Below are 22,189 nucleotides of genomic sequence, written 5' to 3'. Positions count from 1 at the left end.
TTATGCAACATGGTATCCTATTAAATGCCTTAACAAAGTTCAACAATATTATAATATATCTTTTCCCTTTATTCAACTCAGCCATAACATTATTATAAATATGAGCAAATTACTAAAACCTGACTTGCCTTTAGTAAATGCATGCTATTCCTTTCAAAGTACATTTTGCTTGTTCACCCATTTCTGTATGCAAGTTTTGACCAACTTCTCTAAAATGTTCACCACCACTCCAGAGATACTTATAGGTTAGACACATTGGTTTATGCTCTTCTGTTGTGCAGTGGGATAAAAACAGTTACATCCTCAAGTGGCTTCTTCCACATGCTGCTTGAGAAAGTTGTCGTGCAACAGTTCAATAAATTCTCCTTTAATCTTATCACATGTTTTCACCCAAATCATCCAAAACAATTATTTGTTCAGTATCCATTAGGATAATTTGGTGATGCATTTCTTCATCCCCAACAAATGAACTGCCATGTCTATAGCAAAACTCCAGCATATATTTCATCTTTTTAGCCTTCACTTCACACCAGATAGTCTCAACCTGAATGCTACATGGGACATTATTACCATTATTGCTTTCATGTGTTTCCTATACTAACTGGACTCACGTGATCTGATATCATTAAGAGTACTCCCATCCTGTCATTCCTAAAAATACTATATCCTATATGAATATAGATGATGTAACTCTGAGAGCCAGGTTTTGCAAATGCCAACAATTTTAGTTCATAACTTATTCACCAATGCAACAAACTCAACTATTTTGTTTCTAATTTGTGTTTCCTAGGAAGGACCTCCTGCGATGAGTCTTTTGACTCCATGGAGGCCTGAATAATAATAATAATAATAAATGACAGGAGGATTATTATTATCATTAATAATAATAATGCTCCTGTCATTTATGCATATGAAAATGCCTTTGATACATATACAAAATTTTTACAATTAAATTTACTTTATTTGATGTACTTAACTGGAATGAAACTAGATATAATGAACTATATGTACTGTTTATGTTTTATTTTAAAAATGAGGGGAAAAAAAGAAAACGTTTTTATGTATGGCAAGTATCCTCATAGAATGAAGGCATGACAGATGAAACTTGCTAGATTTATATTTTCTTTCCTAATGGCAGCTATTTTATTTATAAGAAAGGTACTTTAAGTAAAGCTGGAGAGCATTTTAGTCATGTTTCTTGTTTAAATGTTACAGTTCGAGGATATTTACCAACTTCATCAGAACTTCGTCATCATATGCTAGATGCTAACTTTGAACAAGAGACAATTAGAGACCTATCTCAAAAGAAACAGGTAAGGGGGGGGGGATTTTTTTTTTTTTTTTCCCTTTGTGATTCCTATCACAAAGAAGCTTTTTAGCTTCTCTAAGCTTTTTCCTAAGAATTCAGAATTAGAATATTGTTATGCAAATTTTGTTGCTGGTTTTCAATCATGTTGACTGTGTTTGGAAAAAGTCATAACACCCATACCATAACAGTTATCACTTTTGCATTTTATTTTTATGGTGCCGTGTTTCCCTTGTGGAGTGAATTTTCACTTCAGCAATGCTGAAAATGTGGATTAGTTGCTATAATTATCATGGTGATGCAGTGATTTCTGTGCTATTAATTGCATGAAACTTCATCTACAAATAGTTAATTTTTTTCATACTATAAGTTGCAGGAGTAGCACTTTCCTGCAATATATTAACATAGTGGTATTATTTCATTAAATAAACTATTAATCTATATATTTTTTAATATTCATTATCATCTTTATTACCAGTGGTAATATTTTAAAGTGTCTTCTTCTGTCAGTCCATAATATGACTGGCCATTAGGCAGATATCAAGACACATTCCTCATTGAAAATCCTCCACTCATTTCTTGAATTCCACTCATCTCTTTAAATTAAATGCCTGTCCAGTTTTTTATATTCTTTATCCAGTTTATTTTGGACCTTTCTCTTTTTCAAGTGGCTGGTATAAGTCTTTCAAGGACATGCATTGGGAGACTGGTGGTATCTGCCAGTATGTTTAAGCCCAATGAGTCCTATGAATATAAAGAAAAAAGATGATCAGCATGAGCAGTATAAGGTGCAGGCAAGAAAGGTGACTGGTATGGTAAGGAAGGCTAAAGCTAATTATGAGAGAAAGGTAGCTGATGAGGCCAAAAGAAACCCTAAAGAGTTCTTTTGCTATGCAGCAAATGTAAAAGAGGAATGACTATGGAAGGATGACTTTAAAAAGGGCTAATGATTGGGAGATAACAGAACCAGACCAAAAAACAGACTCCATTTGATATCACTATGTAAATTCCCAAGTGATTATCATCATAATTTTAACATTTATCTCAAATTTCTCCCCACCCTGTTCACACTATATCGCATTTCATTTGTACAACTATCACTGTTATCTCCTTCTCATTCTCAGTACTTTATTGCTGTAGACACCTGTGTCGTTCCTCCAGGCAAGCACTCCTTTAACATTCTGTTCGGCACACCATGAATCATTGAATTTCCATATATCACTCTCCTCACAGATCCATTCATTCCTTGAATAGATTCCTTCCTACCTTCCTCTCATCTCTCTCTTTCCCTTACTCTTGTGCCGTTACATCTTTCTTTTTCCCTGGTTCATCTATTCTATATTTCATGCACAGGGTGGAGTGCAAATATACACTCCACCCTGTCTCTTATCTGTCACATTTTTAAATGACTGGAAGTGAACATGCCATAGGCACAACATGCTACAAAATATATTTTGCTTTGCAAGATGCAATGTTTAAATGACAGGTGGGCTGGGCATCAGCAAATCAATTTGATAGGAGGAAAAGGTACAATTCACAAAGTCAAATCCTTATGGATGGTTTTAAACTCTGTCTATATATTACCAGTTTTGCATTTTGGTTAACTTCACTAGAAATTGTGCTTAAATAGCTGCAATGTTTTGCTTGGTCTGTAGGTTCTGCATTGAGTGTGCAATTAATGCTTTTCATGTTCTCTGTTTTCATTTTTTTAAATATTTTATTATTATTATTTTATTGTGGATTTCTCTACCAAATTTGCTGTAGCAGTATTCAGTTTAGTTAAAGAATACTGAAGAATTCACCTTGCATATTCTATTATATATTTTCACAATTTGCAAACTTCATTGAAAATTATGCATAAATATCTTCAACAGTTTTACTTGTTCAGTAGGTTCTTCATTGGAATATACTTAATACTTTCAAAGTTCCTGTCTGTTTTCATAGTTTTTGCTTTTTTAATAGATTTTTTCCCCCAAATTTGTTGTATAGTAGTTATTCAGTTTAGTTGAAGAATATTGAAGAGTTGTACTGGATTTTCTTATAACTTCATCTTGTGTAAAGTAAATTCTGTAATTATCTAAGTGTAATATCACTGATTTTGATATATGAATTAATGCTACTTTTCTTCATAATTTGATCATATAGTTAATGAATAACAATGAGAATAATGGTTTTTTTTTTTGTTTGTTTTTTGTTTTTGTTTCCCTTGCGCCTGATTTTCTATGTGACTCCAGCCCACACAAGATTGTAAACCTATTGTATATCAATACTGTCTGAGTTAATGTTTTGCATTTTGGAACATTTGTATTTATATATTTGGATTTTTTATATCCAAATTTTGCTCTAAAGACCAAACATGAAACTTTTTTTCATTCAATTCAAGCCTCCAATAAAAACAGTCACAAACATTCATAGGATTTGAACCCTAGCCTATTGGTTGAAGAGTATGTACTTAAAAAAACATCTTCTAAGTCATACATTTTTAGTGGCTGACCCACAACTCAAGTACATAAGCTATATGTTCCATTGTATAATACAATGTCAATATGAAATATTTCTTCATTAATAATATAGAATAGGTGTTAGTAAAGAAAAGATTTCTTCCTTTGATGTTGTTCTCTGTTCAGTAATAATCATTAATTGACTTTGATTAATGATTGCTTGTTAGATGTGGTGCATTTTGTTTTATAAACTCAAGGCTTTATTAAGGGCAGATATTACAATTATACTGTTATTGCTTGCTATACAATTTAATATTTAAATAAAATTTAAAATATATTGTGGAACATTTTAAATCGTTCCATTGTATAAAATGAAAAAAAAACATTTCAGCTACTTAGGCTGAGAACCGCCAGGCTGTGAATAAGCTACTCTAAACTTGTGCTCCCCATTTTATCGTTATTGTGAGTGTTTTTCGTTGAAATCAATCATCAAACGGAAACCTTAACAGTGGGTACTGAGAAGTGGAATACTTCTGCACAACCTGTAAGTACTTAGAGTACATTAAATCAACTATCTTTACAATTCTAAATCAGCCACGTGTAAGTGCTCACTATACCCACCATATGCAACAAAGCCAATGGCAAAGGAACACCCTGTATCTTGCCAGCACAGCACTGGTGATTGCTGCTGACAAACCTATTACGTGCCGCAGCTGCAAAACTGGTGTCACAGATAGAAAAAAGGATATATTCTGTGAGTTCTGTTGTCACTGGCTGCACGCTTCCTGCATCAAAATAGACAAATTGGTGCAAAAGCTAGTTATTGAACTTAACCAGCCGTTTTTCTGTTCGCTGTGTCTTCCTTTGGTAAAACAACTTCTGCACATAGGTAAATGTGTCTAACACCTCGAACAGCACATCAATGCTTTGAACAAAACCTTGACCTCCAAAATACATGCAGTGGAAGCTAAGCTTGAACAAATTGATGACCAGCGCAACTCAAGCTCACCTTCGCCTGCAAATGAACTCCACAATCTAATCTCATCAATGGTAAACGACATGATGGAGGCCAAAATTGAATTTCATCATCATCATCATCAAATTCCTGCCATGTATCCTCAAGGGGTGTACATGATATGATAGTACTACATGACAAAAATTACATCATTACTAACTTCCTATCTACAATTTTCTTCCAAATCAGTCTGTTATTTGTCAAGACTCCAACATTATCAGATCTTATATTTCTATCGTCTAAGGCACTTTGTACCGCATCAATCCACCTATATCTTGGTCTTCCTCTGAGTCGTTTTGCTGCCAACCTGCAGAGAACACTTGTTTTGCTAATCTTTCCTCGCCCATTCTGTTTAAGTGACCATACCACCTGAGATTAGCTCTACTAACGCATTCCTGGATGCTGACAATGTCAAGTTCTTTCCTAATATCCTCATTTTTAATATGATATTGCCATTGATGCCATCTGTTCACGCCTATAATCTTTCTTAGGACTCTCATATCTGCGGTCTCTGGTCTTTGGTCAAGTGTTTTACTTCTGACCCAGCTCTCAGATCCTTAAATTAAAACTGGTTCAAACACTGTCATGTATACAGCTAATTTCATGTTCCGACTAATTTCTCTCTTATTCCATCTGAATTTATTCAATTGACTTCCCACCATACCAGCTTTGCTGATTCTATTGTCTATTTCTATATTTAATTTACCATCTTCAGTAAAAATCGTGCCTAAGTAGCTGAAATGTTTTACTTGTTCCACAGGTTCTCCATTCACAACACAGTTGACATTTTCAATGATTCTGCCTATTTTCATTGTCTTTGTCTTTTTATTGCTGACCTTCATACCATATCTATTACAACAGCTATTCAATTTAGTCAGAGAATCTTGCAGACTTGTAGCGGATTTATTTAGAAGTATAACATCATCCACATAAAGCAAAAAGCTGACATTAATATCTCCAATTTTGATATCATGTTTAATACCACTTTCCATCATAATGTGATCCATATAGATAATGAATAACAGAGAGGATAATGTACATCCTTGTCTGACACCAGATTTAACATTAAACCGTCTTCCTGTACTTCCTTCAATTCTAACTGCTGACTTACAACTCAAATAAAGACTAAGTATTGCTTGATATAATGCCCCATTGACACCATATAACTGCAGCATATTGAATAGCTTTTCTCTTGTCTCCTTGTCATATGCCTTTTCCAAATCGACAAAACTTAAATACAGATCTTTGTTATATTCCCATGCTTTCTCAACTATTTGTCTTAAAGTGAAGATCTGATCCTGACCGACTCTATTTGGCCTGAATCCAGCTTGTTCTTCACCAAGCTTTTCTTCCACAATTCTTCTCAACCGTTTCTCAAGTATACTTGCATAGATCTTGCCAGGAACACTCAGTAGGGAAATACCTCTGTAATTCTCACATTCAGTTTTATTTCCCTTTTTATATATTGGTACTATGAGGGCTCTACTCCAATCATCGGGAATTCACCCCTCTGTCCAGGCTTTCTGAATTATGCAGTGCAGCCACTGTAAGACTCTTATACCACCATACTTCAGCATTTCTGGTCAAATATCATCTACTCCTGCTGCCTTTCCACATTTCAAGCCTTTGATGGCTTTTTCTACTTCAAGTATGGATATGTATTCCTGACTGCATGCCTGGTCAATGTTTTTTACCACTGTGCTATCATCACTGCTGGTTTCATTTAGCAGTTTTTCAAAGTAATTACTCCATACTTCAAGTATATCTTTTTTTCCTGTTTTCATGTCACCTTCATCATCTCTAACTCCTTTTACACTCTTTCCTCCATTCCTAAGTTTCTTCAACAACCTCCAGAATATTTTGCCACTTCTTGATATTTATTTTCTATATTCTTGCCAAAGTCCTCCCATGGCTTGTTTAGCTAGTTTTACACAGTGTTTAGCATTCTTGCATTTGTCTCTATGTTCTCAAAGAGCACAAGCTGACCTATTTGACTGGAACTTTTGATATGCTTTCTTCTTTTCCTTCACTGCCTCTTTAACTTCCTGTGTCCACCAGGGAGTTCTGATTTTTTTATCCTTGCAGACAACCTCACCACATGCCTCTCTGGCTGAATCAATCAATGTTTTCTTCAGAGTTTGCCACCGAATCTCCAAGTTTTGATTCCTGTTCTCAAACTCTTTCATTTTTTCTTCAATAATCTTTGTGTATTTTAGTCTACAGTTCACATCTGAGAGCTGCTCAACTTTTATTCACTTTAAAACTTTCTTATATGTCATTCTTTTCGATATGAAATTCAATTTTATCCTGCTCAAGACTAAATGGTGATCAATTTCAAATCCCCTGTACACTCTGGTGTGCTGCACCAGGGAGTAAACATCACTATCAACGATAACATAGTCAATGAGACTGTTCTTATTCCTTGCCTCTTCTCTCCATGTGAATTTGTGCACATTTTTATGTTGGAACATGGTGTTAGTAATAACCAGTCCATGTCCTGAGCAGAAATCCAACAGATATTTACCATTATTATTAGCTTTGCTCTTTTCTCCAAATTTTCCCAAAATATTTTTGTATGTCTCACTATTATTTACTACTCTGCTGTTTAGATCCCCAACAAGGACCAACTTTTCATTTTTCATTGTGTCAGTTGCTTTTTCTAAAGCCTCAAAAAATTCCTCCACTTCTACCTTAGTAGAACCTTCTGTGGGACCATAGGCACAAATGAATCTCACTGTCCAGTTCTCCATTTTCATATTTGCCCACATTACTCTACTTGAGACTGACTGCCATTCAAGAAGATTAGCCTCGTATTTTGTGTTGAATACTATGGCTACTCCTTCTTTTCCTTGATTGTCATTGCCTGAATATAACATTTTGTATTTATTGCTCAGAAAGATCTCACCAGTTTTTGTCTTTTTTGTTTCAGTCACCCCTATTATGTCGATTTGGTACTTATCTAATTCCTCAGCTAGCTCCATTTCTTTGCCATTCAGGCTTCTTACGTTGATAGTACCGATCTTTAACTCTGGTGATGTTTAGTTGGGATTTGTTTTCAGATTTGTTCCAGTAGCTGACTTTTCGCTGTTCACCCTGGTTCCCTGGCGAAAACAACAGGGACCTTGTTTAACCAGGCGACGTGCCAGCTGGCATGAAATTTTTTCATGTTGTACATCATTTTTTATTTTGGTTTAACCAATAAGAATACAATTTGGTCAGCTAAATCCCAAATTGCCAGCCCTTCCTTGTTCGTTCAGTATCCAAGTAGATACCCAACAGGGTGCACCACGAAAAGGTGAGGATTGGACATTAGGTCAGAAGCCCTGGTCGGTTCTCCACATTCCTTTAAAGGCTATGTGGAGGTCTCCTCTCAGTTATACTGCTTTGACCCTTAAGCAACCATTTTCCATTGGAAAATTGAATTTTACAATGGAAAATGGAAAATCATTAAAAGAGCACATCAACAAACTAGCTGAAGAATGCAACGTCGATTCTAAGAATATCGTCAGGTGACATCGTTTCGGGCCTATAAATAAAAGAAAGGATGGACAAACTTTCCATGCCTAGTAAAAGTGACTTGCGACAAGCTCACAAGCACACCAAAACTAATAACAGCGATCAACAACAAGTTCAAAGACACTTGTCCCCAATAGTGCATACGTGCCCGACCAGATTTATCGTTTGCACAAAGGGAACAAAGACACTAGCTTCGAAGACAACTTGAAGAAAAATGTCAGAACGGTCACAACAGTTGGATCATCGACAGACAAGTTAAATTGGCGCAAAAACCAAGTGATGTCACTAGCAGCCACAAGGTGGCTGCTAGTGACATCACTTGGTTTTTGCACTAAACTCCAACCTTAGTGTTTACTACCACCTTCAGTCTACCAAACCTCACCTACTCTTTCTTGCAGAAACTCAAATCTCTCCTCTCCCAGCACTATTTATATCAACCTTCCAAACTACTCACTCTTTAACAGCTTTGGTCCCAAGGGTGGTGTCTGCACATACATTCGCTCTGATATACCTTGCAAGAGAGCATCCAACTTTTCAACCTTTTCAATATTTCAATTTTTCAATATTTTCAACCTTTGGTTGAAAATATCCCTTCCCCACTCAGTCAAATTCATTTGCTGTCTCTATCGCTCCCCGAATGCAAACACCCACTCTGAGCTCTTTAATTCTCTCCTTAAAAATTGACTTTCTCCGATCCCACTTTCCAAACAGCAAAATTATCCTCCTAGGAGATTTTAATGTACACAACACTAGCTGGCTTTCCTCCTCCAATTGTACAGATCTTGCATGCAGAGATGTTGAAACATTTGCCGACATTTACACAACTTGTTCAGATGCCAACCAGAATACCAGATAACCCGTACCACTCTGCTAGATTTCTTCCTCACCAATGACTTCCAAATACACAATGAATGTAGTGCCCCCCCTTTTTAGGTAATTCTGACCACAATCTAGTACTTATCTCCTCCTCCTCCATGCAACAACACCTGCACGGACAGCCTCCACAACTTCTATGCCACATTCCCATTGTTGGACTATTGCTTCCTGTCTTCCAACCCAAACATATGCACTGAACATATTACCAAAGTAATCCTCACCGACATGCAAACATACATACATCCCACACAGTACTCTGAACTGCCATTCCCTAACTATACCCTGGTTTTCCAAAAGATGTGCTAGAGCTGTACAGATGAAACACCAGACATACCATAACTGCCTGAAATCAAGAAACTCATCCTCCTTTAGAGCTTATATCGAAGCCCGAAATAGATGCAAAAAAAAAATAATCGATGCTTCCAAAACAGAGTTTGAAAGAGCAAAAAGCAGGAAACTAGCAGCCTGTCCAAACTGCAGCTGAGCCTTTTGGTCTCTCACCAAAGCAATTGCCTGTAACTTCTGCCCGACACTATTCCACTCTTATCATACCCAGATGGCTCTATTGCATCATCTCTAACAGAAAAAGGCAGTATTCTGGCTTCATACTTTGCTTCCAATGCATGTATAACTGACGATGGTAAATGTCCCCCAACCATTCCAGACACCCAACATACAATGCTCCCAATATCCTTATGAGATCAGAAAAATACTGTCCAAATTACACACAAAAAAGTGTCCTGGCCCTGATGGCATTACCCCAATTGTCCTGAAAGTTTGCACACCAGAACTGACTCGTATCTTGTGTCACCTATATATATACTCTCTTACTCCACTGGATAGATTCCAGTGGAGTAAGAGATTCAGCCCATTCCTAAGAAGGGCGACAAGTCGCTGCTATCCAACTACTGCACTATCTTGCTTACCTGTCTAAAGTAATGGAAAAAATCAATTCCCAACTCCTACACAACAGTAGCTTGAAGACACCCACCTAATAAACGACCGCCAGTATGGATTCCATCACTGCCAATCAACAGCAGATCTCCTCACATATGTCACCCATTTCTGGACAAATGCCATGGAGAAGTTTGGCGAATCTCAAGTGATTACACTTTTTATCTCCAAAGTCTTTGACCAGGTCTGGCACAAAGGCTTATTAAGCAAACTGCCATCATTCGTTCTGATCCAAGACTTCTGTAGTTGGATTGCCAGCTTTCTGTCTGGATGCACACTGTGTGTGATGATGGATGGCTCCCTATCCTCTCACCATTCAATTAATGCTAGGGTTCCACAAGATTCTGTCCTCTCACCAACCCTCTTCCTTTATATATCAACAACCTACTTCAGTTGACCTCCAACCCAATACAGTTTTGCAGACAACAGCACACTACACTCCTAGCTTTCATTTGATAAACCTTACCCTACACGACTCACCCTATACCTACAGAACATCAACCACCACTCTCAATTCTGATCTCCAAGCCATCCTACAATGGGGTTCGGATAACCTCATCAGATTCAAAGCTAATAAGTTCTGTCCTATTTCCCATAAATTAAAAAACAAACATTTTTTCCCAGTATCCTTTTTGACGATACCCAAATTTCCAGACAGTTTAGATCTCTCTTCTTGGAATTATCCTCACATCAAACCTCTCCTGGCATAAACACATCACAACCATTACATCTTTAGCTTCCAAGAAACAAGGATTTCTCTTTCGCTCAAGACTTCATCCCTGAACAGCTGTTAACATTATACAATTCACAAATCTGTCCAGCTATTGAATACTGCTCCCACATATGGGATGGGATCTCTAAAAGCTCTCTCAAAATGCTTGACTCAATACAGAGGAGAGCAATTAGACTTATTAATGACCCATCTCTTACTAACTCCCTCACTCTACTTTTGCACAGACATTTGGTTTCTGCAGTATGTATATTCTACAAATATTTCCATGGGAAATGCTCATCTGAAATAACATCAATAATTCCTCCACTCAGTACTAAGCTTGTTAGAACACGTGGAGCTGCTGCTCAACATCCCTTCACAGCACACCTAGAAACAAACAGAACGAGTTTCTTTTCCTCCTCCTTCATACCTGCAACTGCTGCACTGTGGAACATTCCCCCCCCCCCTTGAAAAAAAAAGGTATGATTTTTAGTGAAGATGGTAAATTAAATATGGAAATAGACAATAGAATCAACAAAGCTGGTATAGTAGGAAGTCAGCTGAATAAATTTATATGGAATAAGAGAGAAATTAGTCAAAATACTAAATTAGCTGTATACAAGACAGTGTTCAAACCAATTTTAACTTATGATCTGAGAGCTGGGTTAGAAGTACAGCACTTGACCGAAGACTGGAGACCACAGATATGAGAGTCCTGAGAAAGATTAGGGGCATGAACAGATGGCATCAATTTCAATATCATATTAAAAACAATAATATTAAGAAAGAATTGACATTGTTAGCATCCAGGAATGTGTTAGCAGAGCTAATCTTACGTGGTATGATTGGAACAGAATGGAATCCCAACCATTGCAATTGCAAAACAGTCTTCCTCTGGGTCTTTTTCCTGCCAACCTGGCAGGAAAAAGACCCAGAGGAAGACCAAGATATAGGTGGATTGATACAGTAAAAAGTGCCTTAGAAGATAGAAATATAAGATCTGACAATGTTGGAGTCTTGATAGGTAACAGATTGATTTGGAGGAAAATTGTAGATAGGAAGTTAGTAATGATGTAATTTTTTCTTGTAGTACTATCATATCCTGTACACCCCTTGAGAGTATATGTCAGGAATCTGTTGATGATGATGATGATAAATTTTAAATTTAAGTATAAAATTTAATATCTTTATTCACACTCCATACTTGTGAATTTTAGACTTTGATTACTAGTATACTTCTGTGCTCTCTCTCTCTCTCTGTTGTTATAGCTCCTTACAACATATCTTATTTATGGTAAAATTATCTTATTTATGGTAAAATTATATTCAAACATTTACTGATATTGTTACATAAGGCTTTCAAACTATCTTTCATGTCCATAATGGCTGTGAAATTACAAAAAAAAAAAAAAAAAAAAAAACAGCCATCTTCTGCAGTATGGGATAATTTGGTGGTTATGAAAGGCTAGTCCTGACTCCAATTTTCTTTTATGTATGACATCTCTTAACTTATGCCATGCTAACTTATTTCCAAGGATTGACCTATTTTGTCTATGTTGCATAAACATAGCTAGAAAGTTAGAAATATAGCATTAATACAATTATACATATTTTAGTTTTATGATGCTGTGTAAAAATTTATTTGCTAACCAGAATATGACATCACTAACCTAGTGTCTGCATCTCATGCAACTTGATCCTGTCTTTCAGAAAACTTTCAGAAAGTGTTGGTTTCTTGTTCCTTACCACCTCAGACAATGGAAAACATTCAGATGAAAACAACATAAATCCAGAAATATCTGGGTTTAGTTTGTTACACATGCAAAACAAAACATGTCCCAACCATTGCAATAATATATGTTAATGATATAGGGAATGCTTTAACGGCAGATGTTCAGTTGTTTGCTGATGATGCAAAACTGGGAAAGGCAATAGTTGATGAAATTGATGTAGATATCTTGTAGGATGATTTAAATAAATTGCAATTGCAAGCAGCTTACAGTGGTTGTCAATTTAATGTTGCAAAATGTAAAGTAATGCACTTCAGAATGAAAAGATTACATACTTTTTATCATATGGATAGTACATGTGAATCTTCTGGATTTGGTTTTTACCTCTCAAGAATCATAGTTCCTATGAGGAACCCTGCCATCCTTTTTACCTCAGTTGGAAAGCACCTTCAGAAATATATTATTTTAAACATGTTTTATGTTGTATATGAAATTCTTTGAAAGTTTATTTTTCACTTGGTTAGACTATAATAAATTTAGTTTAATCCTTTATCCAAGTGTGAGCAAACAAAGTTTGTGCCTGAAAGTATCTTCAGGACTGGAGTAAGGTCTAACCAAGTGAAAAATAAACTTTCAACATCTTTCTCTAAATCCAGAGTGATTTAATAAAAAGGTGGCACACCTTTTGGCAACTCTTGTAGGTGGCGATGACCTTGCTAATGCTTCTGCCTGGTATCTCCACTTGGGCCTAGCTCCCACTGAAGAGACCTCTATAAAGGTCGAAATTAGTCTGGGTAGTGGCCCTTCCCTTAATGCATAACATTATACATATCCGCAAGAAGATGTGTTTTGCATTATGGGAGATACTGAAATAGTAGTGATGTTAGCTTGCTCCACCTTTGCAACGAGTTGCCTGGTGTTGTACTACCTTACCCCAGTCCTGAAGATACTTTCAGGTGCTAACGTTGTTTGCTCACACTTGGATAAAGGAGTAAACTAAATTTATTACATGAAATTCATTTGATTTCTGAATTTTAGATCAATCATGTGGTTTTCCTTTATGCACTAACAACATTCTGCTGAACTTTTCATACTCATTTGATAATTCAAGGAAGGATTTTTAAGGTATGTTTTCTCTATACATATTAATATTAACCTTACATATTATAAGTGCTATGTATGTGGGCAAGAGGTTGAGAGGAAAGCAGGAACTACAGATGCATTTCTTGGAGAACTGATGATTGTAGTCTTATTGGAAAGACATTATGAGGTTCTATCCTCCAAGGAACAGAGGCAGATGGAAAAAAAAAAAAAAAGAGAGAATGTTAAGTTTGAAGTTGAAATGTTATGAATGTTGATTGGCGAAATGATGATAGCAGTTCACATGAGTAGCATCCATGAAAATCCTATAGAAAGGCATAAAGCAAACAGAACATCATTAAGATAGTAATTGTAGAAACTTGTGAGAGATGGCTTATCTATTAATTGGACTACCCACTTCTGTCCAGCGTCAAGCATATTTAGGGAAGTTTTTGGTGACTCACCCCAAACATTAGAACAGTATTCTGAAATAGGGGAAATTTAGACTTTATATTATGTTAAGATTTGTGTAATGGAAATAGTCACATTATTATTATTATAATTCAGAACCTCCATAGAGTCACAATATCTTGTGACTCTATGGAGGTTCTGAATTGAGGTCCTCCCACAATAAGTCACATGACTTATTGTGGGAGGCCAACCCTAGGAAACACAGTCTATCATACCACTCCTTTAATTCATTCACTTTTCTTGCTCTCCCCATTCTATCAGGCAGTGCATTCCACAGTTCAACTACCCTCTATGCAAAGAAACCACTCCTCACCCCTGCTCATGACTGACTTTCATAACTTTCAGGGATCGCACTTTGTCCTCCTTCCTTTTCCCTGTTCCACCAAATGAAACAACTCCCTGGTGTCAACCCTATAACTACATCTCAACAGTTTAAATATCCCAATCACATCACCTCTTCTTCTTCTATCTACCAAACTTTGCAATGCACATTTCCTCAGTCTATCCTCATAACTAACATTGTCCATTCCTGATATCATCTTTGTTAATCCTCTGCACCCTTCCCAAGGTCAATTTATCCCCCTTCAAATCCTGGAGACCAAATTTGAGTACAATAGTCCAGGTGTAGTTTGATCAGTGTTATATGCAATGGAATTGCAACTCTTCTGACTCTTCTGGTCAATGTCCTTCTCAGCATGCAACAATCCTCTGCTTTATCACCTTTGCAGTGTGTTCCCTGAAATCAAGTTTCTATCAGTTATCACCCCAAGATTCTTTGCCTTCACTACTTCCTCCAGTACATTTCCTCCAATGCAGCTTCCAATCGATGTATCTGAAACTTCAAGACTTTACATGTAGCTGAATTAAACTAATAGCCCCATGCATTTAACCATCCTCTTGAAGGGCTACCACATCTGCACTATTACTAATAGTACAGATGTGGTATCCCTTCCCAGCTTCACATCACATGAAAACAATCGAGAGTACAAATAACACTGTAACACACACACACACTCAAAGAAAACACATGGGTGACTCTAAAGTGCTATCTGGGTGGTGCACCCCCCCATAGGCATCTTTAGGCAGCCTAGGATGTAAACTGGGACCTCTGATAATTATTATTTCCCAAATTTTGGGAAGTTTTATGCATCCATATTTGTTTTTGGAATCTGCAGCTGCACTCAGAAATCAACCTAATTTGAACAAATATATATATGCATAAAACTTCCCAAAATTTGGGAAACAGTAATCATCAGAGGTCCCAGTTTACATCCTCGGCCTACAAATACACATAGAGGGTCACCATCTAGATAGGACTTTAGATTCACCTGCTTGTTTCGTTGAGTATGTGTTGTCTTTGTGTTTGTATGTTACAAGTGTTATTTGTACTCCCTGAAGATGCCGCAGTGACTGAGACAAAATATTGGAAGCATTAAATTAGTTTTTTTATTCTTACTTAGTGCCATAAATACTCCATTAAACCTCCAACATGATGTCTTACCAGCACTTAAGCTTTAACATAATCTTGATCTTCCTCTTTACTATCCTGGGAAAAAAGTACTTCTTTTGCTAACCTTTACTCTCCAGTTTACCATATCACCTGAGATTAGCTGCTTACACATTCCTGAATGCTAAAAATAGCACGTTCCTTCCTAATACTCTCATTTTTGATAATTCTGTCATTGATACTATCTGTTTTAAGGGCGCCTGCTAAGGAACTGATAGTGCCATTGATTTTATTGCTTAAGAGTGGCGGTTTAAAATGGAAGTATTGAGGTAAAGACTGGTTTATATTTCCCCTGTAGATGTTAAGATTTTGAAAAAGTTGGTAAGAATTGTATACGGAAATAGGACAAATAAGGTTAATGTTATCTATGAAAACCAGCATGGATATGTTAATGGAGTGTTCTTATTTTAGTAATCTGGCAGCATTTTATAATAAACTAACTAGAGTGTTATCTGTACTGGGCTCTCATTTTCTGGATTTCGCAAAAGCATTTGATAGGGTGTAACACAATAAGTTGATATATTTAGGATGCAGTATATAGGTTTAGATATTAGGCTGTTAGATTGAATTGGAAATAGGCCTTGTTGATAGATATCAGAGAGTCATGTATGGGAATCAGTATTAGGGATTAACAAAGTTACAAGTGGAGGGTTCAGCAGAGTTCAAGACTTAGAATGTTACTGTTCAAGATTTATGTCATTGATATTGTCTCTGGATTACAGAGAGATATATACTTATTTGCAGATTATGTGAAGCTAATGGGAGTTGTATTACTAATAATGCTGATTGTGGCTCTTCAGGAGGATTTGAATAAGTTGAAAAGGTGGTGGAATAAATAAGAATGTCAGTTAATACTGATAGATGTAATGTTTGAAATTTTGAATCCTCAAATGGTTTCATTGTCATCATTCCAAGATCCAAGGAATCTTGGAATGATGGCAGATAGAAATTTGAATTTCAGAGGATATATAACAAATGTTTGGAAGACAATGCAGAGGATTGCTGCAGTATTGAAGAGGATGTTGACTAGCAGAGATAAGAGGGTGGTAGAAACATTATAGCCTTGCTCATACCACATCTGGATTACTGTGCTCAGATCTGGTCACCAGAGTTTAAGAAAGGATTATTATATGGTCACCTCCATGAAGTCTGAAGACTCATTGTGGGAGACTCAAACTATCCACACAATCTATCATACCTCTCCTGGAACCTATTAACAGACAAAATACAACTGACTTTGGTAATCCATTTCACTCATTCACAACTCTCCAAGCAAAAAATCTAGTCCTCATGCCCCTACTAGCCACATCTTTATTCATGGGATGACCCCCTTATTCTGGTCCCTCAAGCCAAGTGCTGAAATATTTTCCCTGCAAAGTACTCACAACTGACTTTGGCAACCCATTTCACTCATTCACAACTCTCCAAGCAAAAAATCTAGTCCTCATGCCCCTACTAACCACACCTTTATTTAAGGGATGACCCCTTGTTCTGGTCCCTCTTGCCAAGTGCTGAAATATTTTCCCTGCATCAATCCTATAAAACCCTTTAAGTAACTTGAATGTTTCTATCATATCCTCTCTTTTTCTCCTATCAACCAACTTCTGCAATCCAGACGCCTTCAATTTATCCTCAATCTATATGGTGCATTCCTCAGGCCACTCACTATCTTGGTCACTTGCCTATGAATCCTCTCCACAGCTTCTTCATCCCCAAGAAACCCAGGATGAAATAACTATATCAGATGTACAGTGATGGATAATGAAAATGATATTGGGTTGCAGAACATTAATTATGAAGATAGACTGATGACATGTAATTTGCCAACTCTTGTGGAAAAATGAAGAGCAGGTAGTATTATTAAGGTATTTAAGCTGTTGATAGCTATTTATTGAATTGAGACTAGGAAGTTTTTCACATAGCAGAATGGAAAGAACAAGAGACCATCCCTAGAAGTTGCAAAAGGATGTAGTGAATAAGAGAGTAAGAAGTGAGTGTTTTGCAAGAAGTAAGAGTTGCAGGAGTATGGAATGCATTGCCTGTTAGGGAACCTAGTGTGCAGACAGTAAACAAAGAGTAACATGATAGACTGTGCTGTGTAAGGTGGACCTTCCATGATTAATCTTATTACTCCATGGAGGTCCAGAATAATAATGATATTCAAGAACTTTAACTTAGGACAATTTTTTTTTTTAAATTAAGAGTGACTTTTCACAACTGCTGTCAGAGGTACTCTGTGATGTATTTTAACCTTGAGAATAGTTATTAAAATACATTGTTTAAAAGCTGAATTGTTGCAGAGTACCTTTAAAAGCAGCTGAATGTGTTTCATTTATTCAATAATGTTGCTTTCTTGTTTATAATTTTAATACATATACCAAAAGCTTCTTTTTTGATTTCAGGCACTTTTACTCGAGTTACGAAATTATGAAGAAAATGATAGAGTTGGTAGTGGAACCTTGAGGACATTGGGAAGAGCTAGTCAACCAAGTGATGAATTTGGGATTATTCCAGTATGTTTTATTTCTCTTTCCACTAAAATTTAATATTTTAAAATAGCTCAGTGTATAAATAGAGTTACAAGGGGAAAGGAGGGGGGGGGGGGGACTGGAAAGTTCTGATAAATACCCAGAACAAAAATGATATTAAAGCAACTGATATAACCACAAGGAAGAACATACGAGGATGTAAAAATATAAGAACATAAGTTACCTTCATAAGTCTGCTACTAGTATGTTCTTTCTTGTGGTTATATCAGTTTCTTTAATATCATTTTTGTTCTAGGTGTTAATCAGAACTTTCTACCCCCCTCCCCCCCCAATAGTTATAAACAGCCATTGTTATTTGCAGAATGTGTTATGGTGAATTTTCAGGTATGAAAAAATTAAGTAATGGATAATATCATGTCCATTACTTCATCTTTACTGTCCTGGCAAAAAGTTCATCTGACAACAGCATCATATCCATTTTAAAGTGGATACGATGCTGTTGCAGAAGTAAATAACATTTTGTCATTTCTTTTAAAATAGGTGTATTTTAAAATTAGCAACACAATTCATGCAGATAGCCTTTTTAAATGCCAATTGTGTGGCTGTTCAGAGATATTGGGAATGTATACATGTAGGCATCATTCTCTGTAAAGGAAGAAAGAACCAGATGAAGAAAAAGTTTAGCTCCTTTGAACAGTCCCTTAAAAGATATATCATTCAGTCTGAAAGGATATTGCTTTGTTTTGTACTGTGCCCAGAAAACAATATTTTATTATTTCTTATTATTATTTCTTATAGTGCTTTATTTTTTATTGGATATATTATTATTATTATTATTATTCGTGACACCTCCAAGGTGTCCGAAGACTCATCGCGAGAGGACACCTACAACTGTCTCAACCACTACGCCGAAACCTCTACTACGAATCATCTCCATCAATGCCATCTGCCACCCACCTCCACCATTACCACAACTAGTATTTTTTGTCTGTAAATTGCATGTGTTCTGAAGGGCTGATTTGTCTGTATGCGGGATGAAAAACCCGAGTTTCCAGCAGAAAAAACCCTGCTACCTCCATATGAGATCGGCTAACTCACCTTTGATTGAAATCGTCCAGATCAAGATTCCTCCCGTCGCGACGAGAATCGAACTTTGGCCTATTCCAATCGAAGGGCGTAATGTACCGTCTTTCTTCCAATTGTGCTACGGAGGTGCTTATAAGGAATAGGTTTTTTTTATGTTAAAATATTGTTAGTGTAAGTTGTTTATACATAGTCTACAATTATTTGCACTAGTATTAATCTTGCTAACAGTAAGAATTCTTGAAAGTGGCTTCAGCTCTGACATTGAGTTTATTTTGAGCTCCTCCTGGTGGATATATTTTAGAAAAACTTATTTTCTAAAATGGGAAAGAAATGGGACAGAAAAATGAAAAGAATGAAAGTGTTAGAATATGTGCACAAAAAGTCTAGTGATAGATGAAAGTATTATGGACAAAAAAGTAACAGACTGAAAAAAAAAGGAATGGAAAGAGTAGTATAACTTAAATAAAAGTGGTGAGAATAAAGATTGAAATGAAGCATGCGAGAATGAAATTGAATCTTTAAATTTAAGAAGAGATTGACTGAGAATGAAAGAAGTGCTAAAGGAGGATTATATGCCATTGTGTGGAGATTTCATTGTTAGAGATATGGTGAGTAGAGGCTGTTAGCACAAATAACTTAGAAGGTGAGAAAAAATGAAGGGATTTTAAGAAATTCTAGGAGATGAAAGATAATAGTTTAATTAAGAAAGTCGTTAGTTCTCCCAAGATATGACAGTGATGATGGCTGAGACAAAAGTTATGTAATATGTGAAATTATGGATCAGATTGAGAGGGAGACAGGATGGCTTAAAAAAAGATTGGCTGCATTTATTATCATTATTCAGGACAGGACCGACTGTACCAACAGAGAAACACGTGCTCTGTCGGCCATTTGCATGGGGCAGCAAAATTGGCTTAAACTATATGAAAATTAAATCATAAAAAGTCATTTATTCCTTCTCTTGAAACCAGACTTCAGGATGTTGTTAGTTAATTTTACATAATGAAACTTCATTGTACTGTATATTTTTTAAAAATCATAATCATTTAAATAATGTAGTATTCTCTCTTCTTCTTCTTCTTCAGCTTCTCCCACTTAAGTGGGGTCACTGTTTGTTATGAGTTATGAGTAGTAGTATTATGTTGCATTTAATATCGTACTCTCAGTGTTAATATCAGATGATGTGACAGTAGCAGAACACCTTCTGTCTTGCATTTATATCCAATTTCATTGTTGTTCGTGAGCTGACCTTGACCTGAGGGTAAATTTCATTTAACTAATGAGACCAAACGATCATCATTATTATTATTATTACATAACACCTCCAGGGAGTCCAAAGACTCATCAAGGGAGGCCACCTACTCTACAATTCTCTGTCTCCTCCACTCAATCCATCAACTACAACTAACTGCAACTACACCAGTGCCATCTACCGCCACCACTACTAATATTTCCACAGACAATCACAAACATCCATGCCCACAGAGAGATTCGAACCCGCAGCTTTTTGGCTGGAGAGCAGACATACGCTAACCACTCAGCCAACCAGGCCAGCTGAGATTTTATCTCATTATTATCATAATGAGATAATTGGTTAAGAGTAAACCAATTAAAGAAATAGAATCAAAATATATAAATACAGTTGTACAGTGATTGTTAATAATACTTTTTATGATACAGTTATTAGGATTTGGCTTTTAAAATAATTTTAGCATTCCAATATGTCTGATAAAAGAAAAAACTATCAGGCACAGAATATCAGAAATGAAAATCGGAAAAAGAATGTGATATTCAGAAACAATGTGGGGTTTTGCATAAATATCTAAAAACTGAAAACGCTGATGTAGTACAAGAGAAAATAAGCAAAAGGACCAAAACAAAAACTTCTGAGCTCATGGCAAATACTTCTAATTGTGATTCCAGTAATGTCGATATTAGTAACAATGAGGACAAAAACAAAACTGATTTAACATTTTCCTCTTCAAAAAAATTAAGTGATGAACTTGAAATGAACATTGATCCAGCAAAATGAAATCCCTCTTTAAATGATGCCAGAAGACTGGAAATCATAATGAAAGGTCTGCTGGCAAGAACAAAAAGTGATTTCATTTTTCCATGCAGCTCTAACAGTCAGAAATTTTTATTAAATCATTACACTAGAAGGGAACTAAGCAATGCCGAACATATTAATCGGTCTTTGTTAGTGTGTTCTAAAGAAAAAGATTCTGTATTTTGTTTGTGTTGTAAGTTGTTTTTCAGTAATAAAATTTCACTCACTGCTGATGGATATAACGTTGGGGGCATTTATATCTGTATCTTAATGAACACAAAAATTCTAAAAACTACTTGGAGTCCCACAAGAAGTGGATTGTCTAGGCTTAAATTAGAACAGACAATTGATTCAACACAACAAAAATTGTTAAATGCAGAGGCTTGGCACTGGAGGAGCATAATAGAATGCCTAATTGCCATTGTTCAATTTTTAGCTCAACAATGTTTGCCCTTTCAGGGAACATCTGATAAATTGTATGTTCATAATAATGGCAATTTTTGAAGCTTGTTGAATTAATTGCCAGATTCGATAATGCTATGTCTGAACATTTACTGAGAGTATCTTCTGGATTGGCCCAACATTATCTTGGGAAAAACATTCAAAATGAATTGATTTCGCTTCTCTCTGGGGCCATAAAAAGTAAAATAATTTCTATGGTGCAGAATGCTAAATATTACAGCATTGTTGCACACTGTACTTCAGATGTAAGTCATATTGAACAATTAACACTAATTGTAAGATTTGTTAATATTGATCTAGGTGATATCAATATCTATGAGCACTTTGCTGGTTTCATTCTGTAGAAGCCACTACAGACTCAGTTTTAACTGAATGTATTCTTAAAAAATTGTCAGATATGAATATTCCTATTGCAAGCATGTGTGGCCAGGGTTACAACAATGGATCAAACATGAAAGGAAAACATGGAGTTCAACAATGCATTAGAGACTTGA

General features: G+C 36.0%; 1 protein-coding gene across 1 annotated transcript in view; it reads left to right on the top strand.

Moving 5' to 3' along the window:
• LOC150097442 (BBSome complex member BBS2-like) overlaps positions 1-22,189 on the top strand; it is a 539,668-nt gene that overhangs the window by 282,109 nt on the left and 235,370 nt on the right. Inside the window, exons 10-11 of the mRNA XM_090406918.1 lie at positions 1,216-1,313; positions 18,011-18,121. Of these exons, the coding sequence (XP_090263044.1) occupies positions 1,216-1,313; positions 18,011-18,121 (209 nt within the window). The remainder of the gene's footprint in view (positions 1-1,215; positions 1,314-18,010; positions 18,122-22,189) is intronic.

This window comes from Typopeltis vanoorti, chromosome 17 (genome assembly GCF_054136105.1).
Source record: "Typopeltis vanoorti isolate ZY-2024b chromosome 17, IOZ_Tvanoo_1.0, whole genome shotgun sequence".
Taxonomy (NCBI): Eukaryota; Metazoa; Arthropoda; class Arachnida; order Uropygi; family Thelyphonidae; genus Typopeltis; species Typopeltis vanoorti.
The sequence above is the reverse complement of the archived record's forward strand: the minus strand, read 5'-3'. Positions and strand labels throughout refer to the sequence as shown.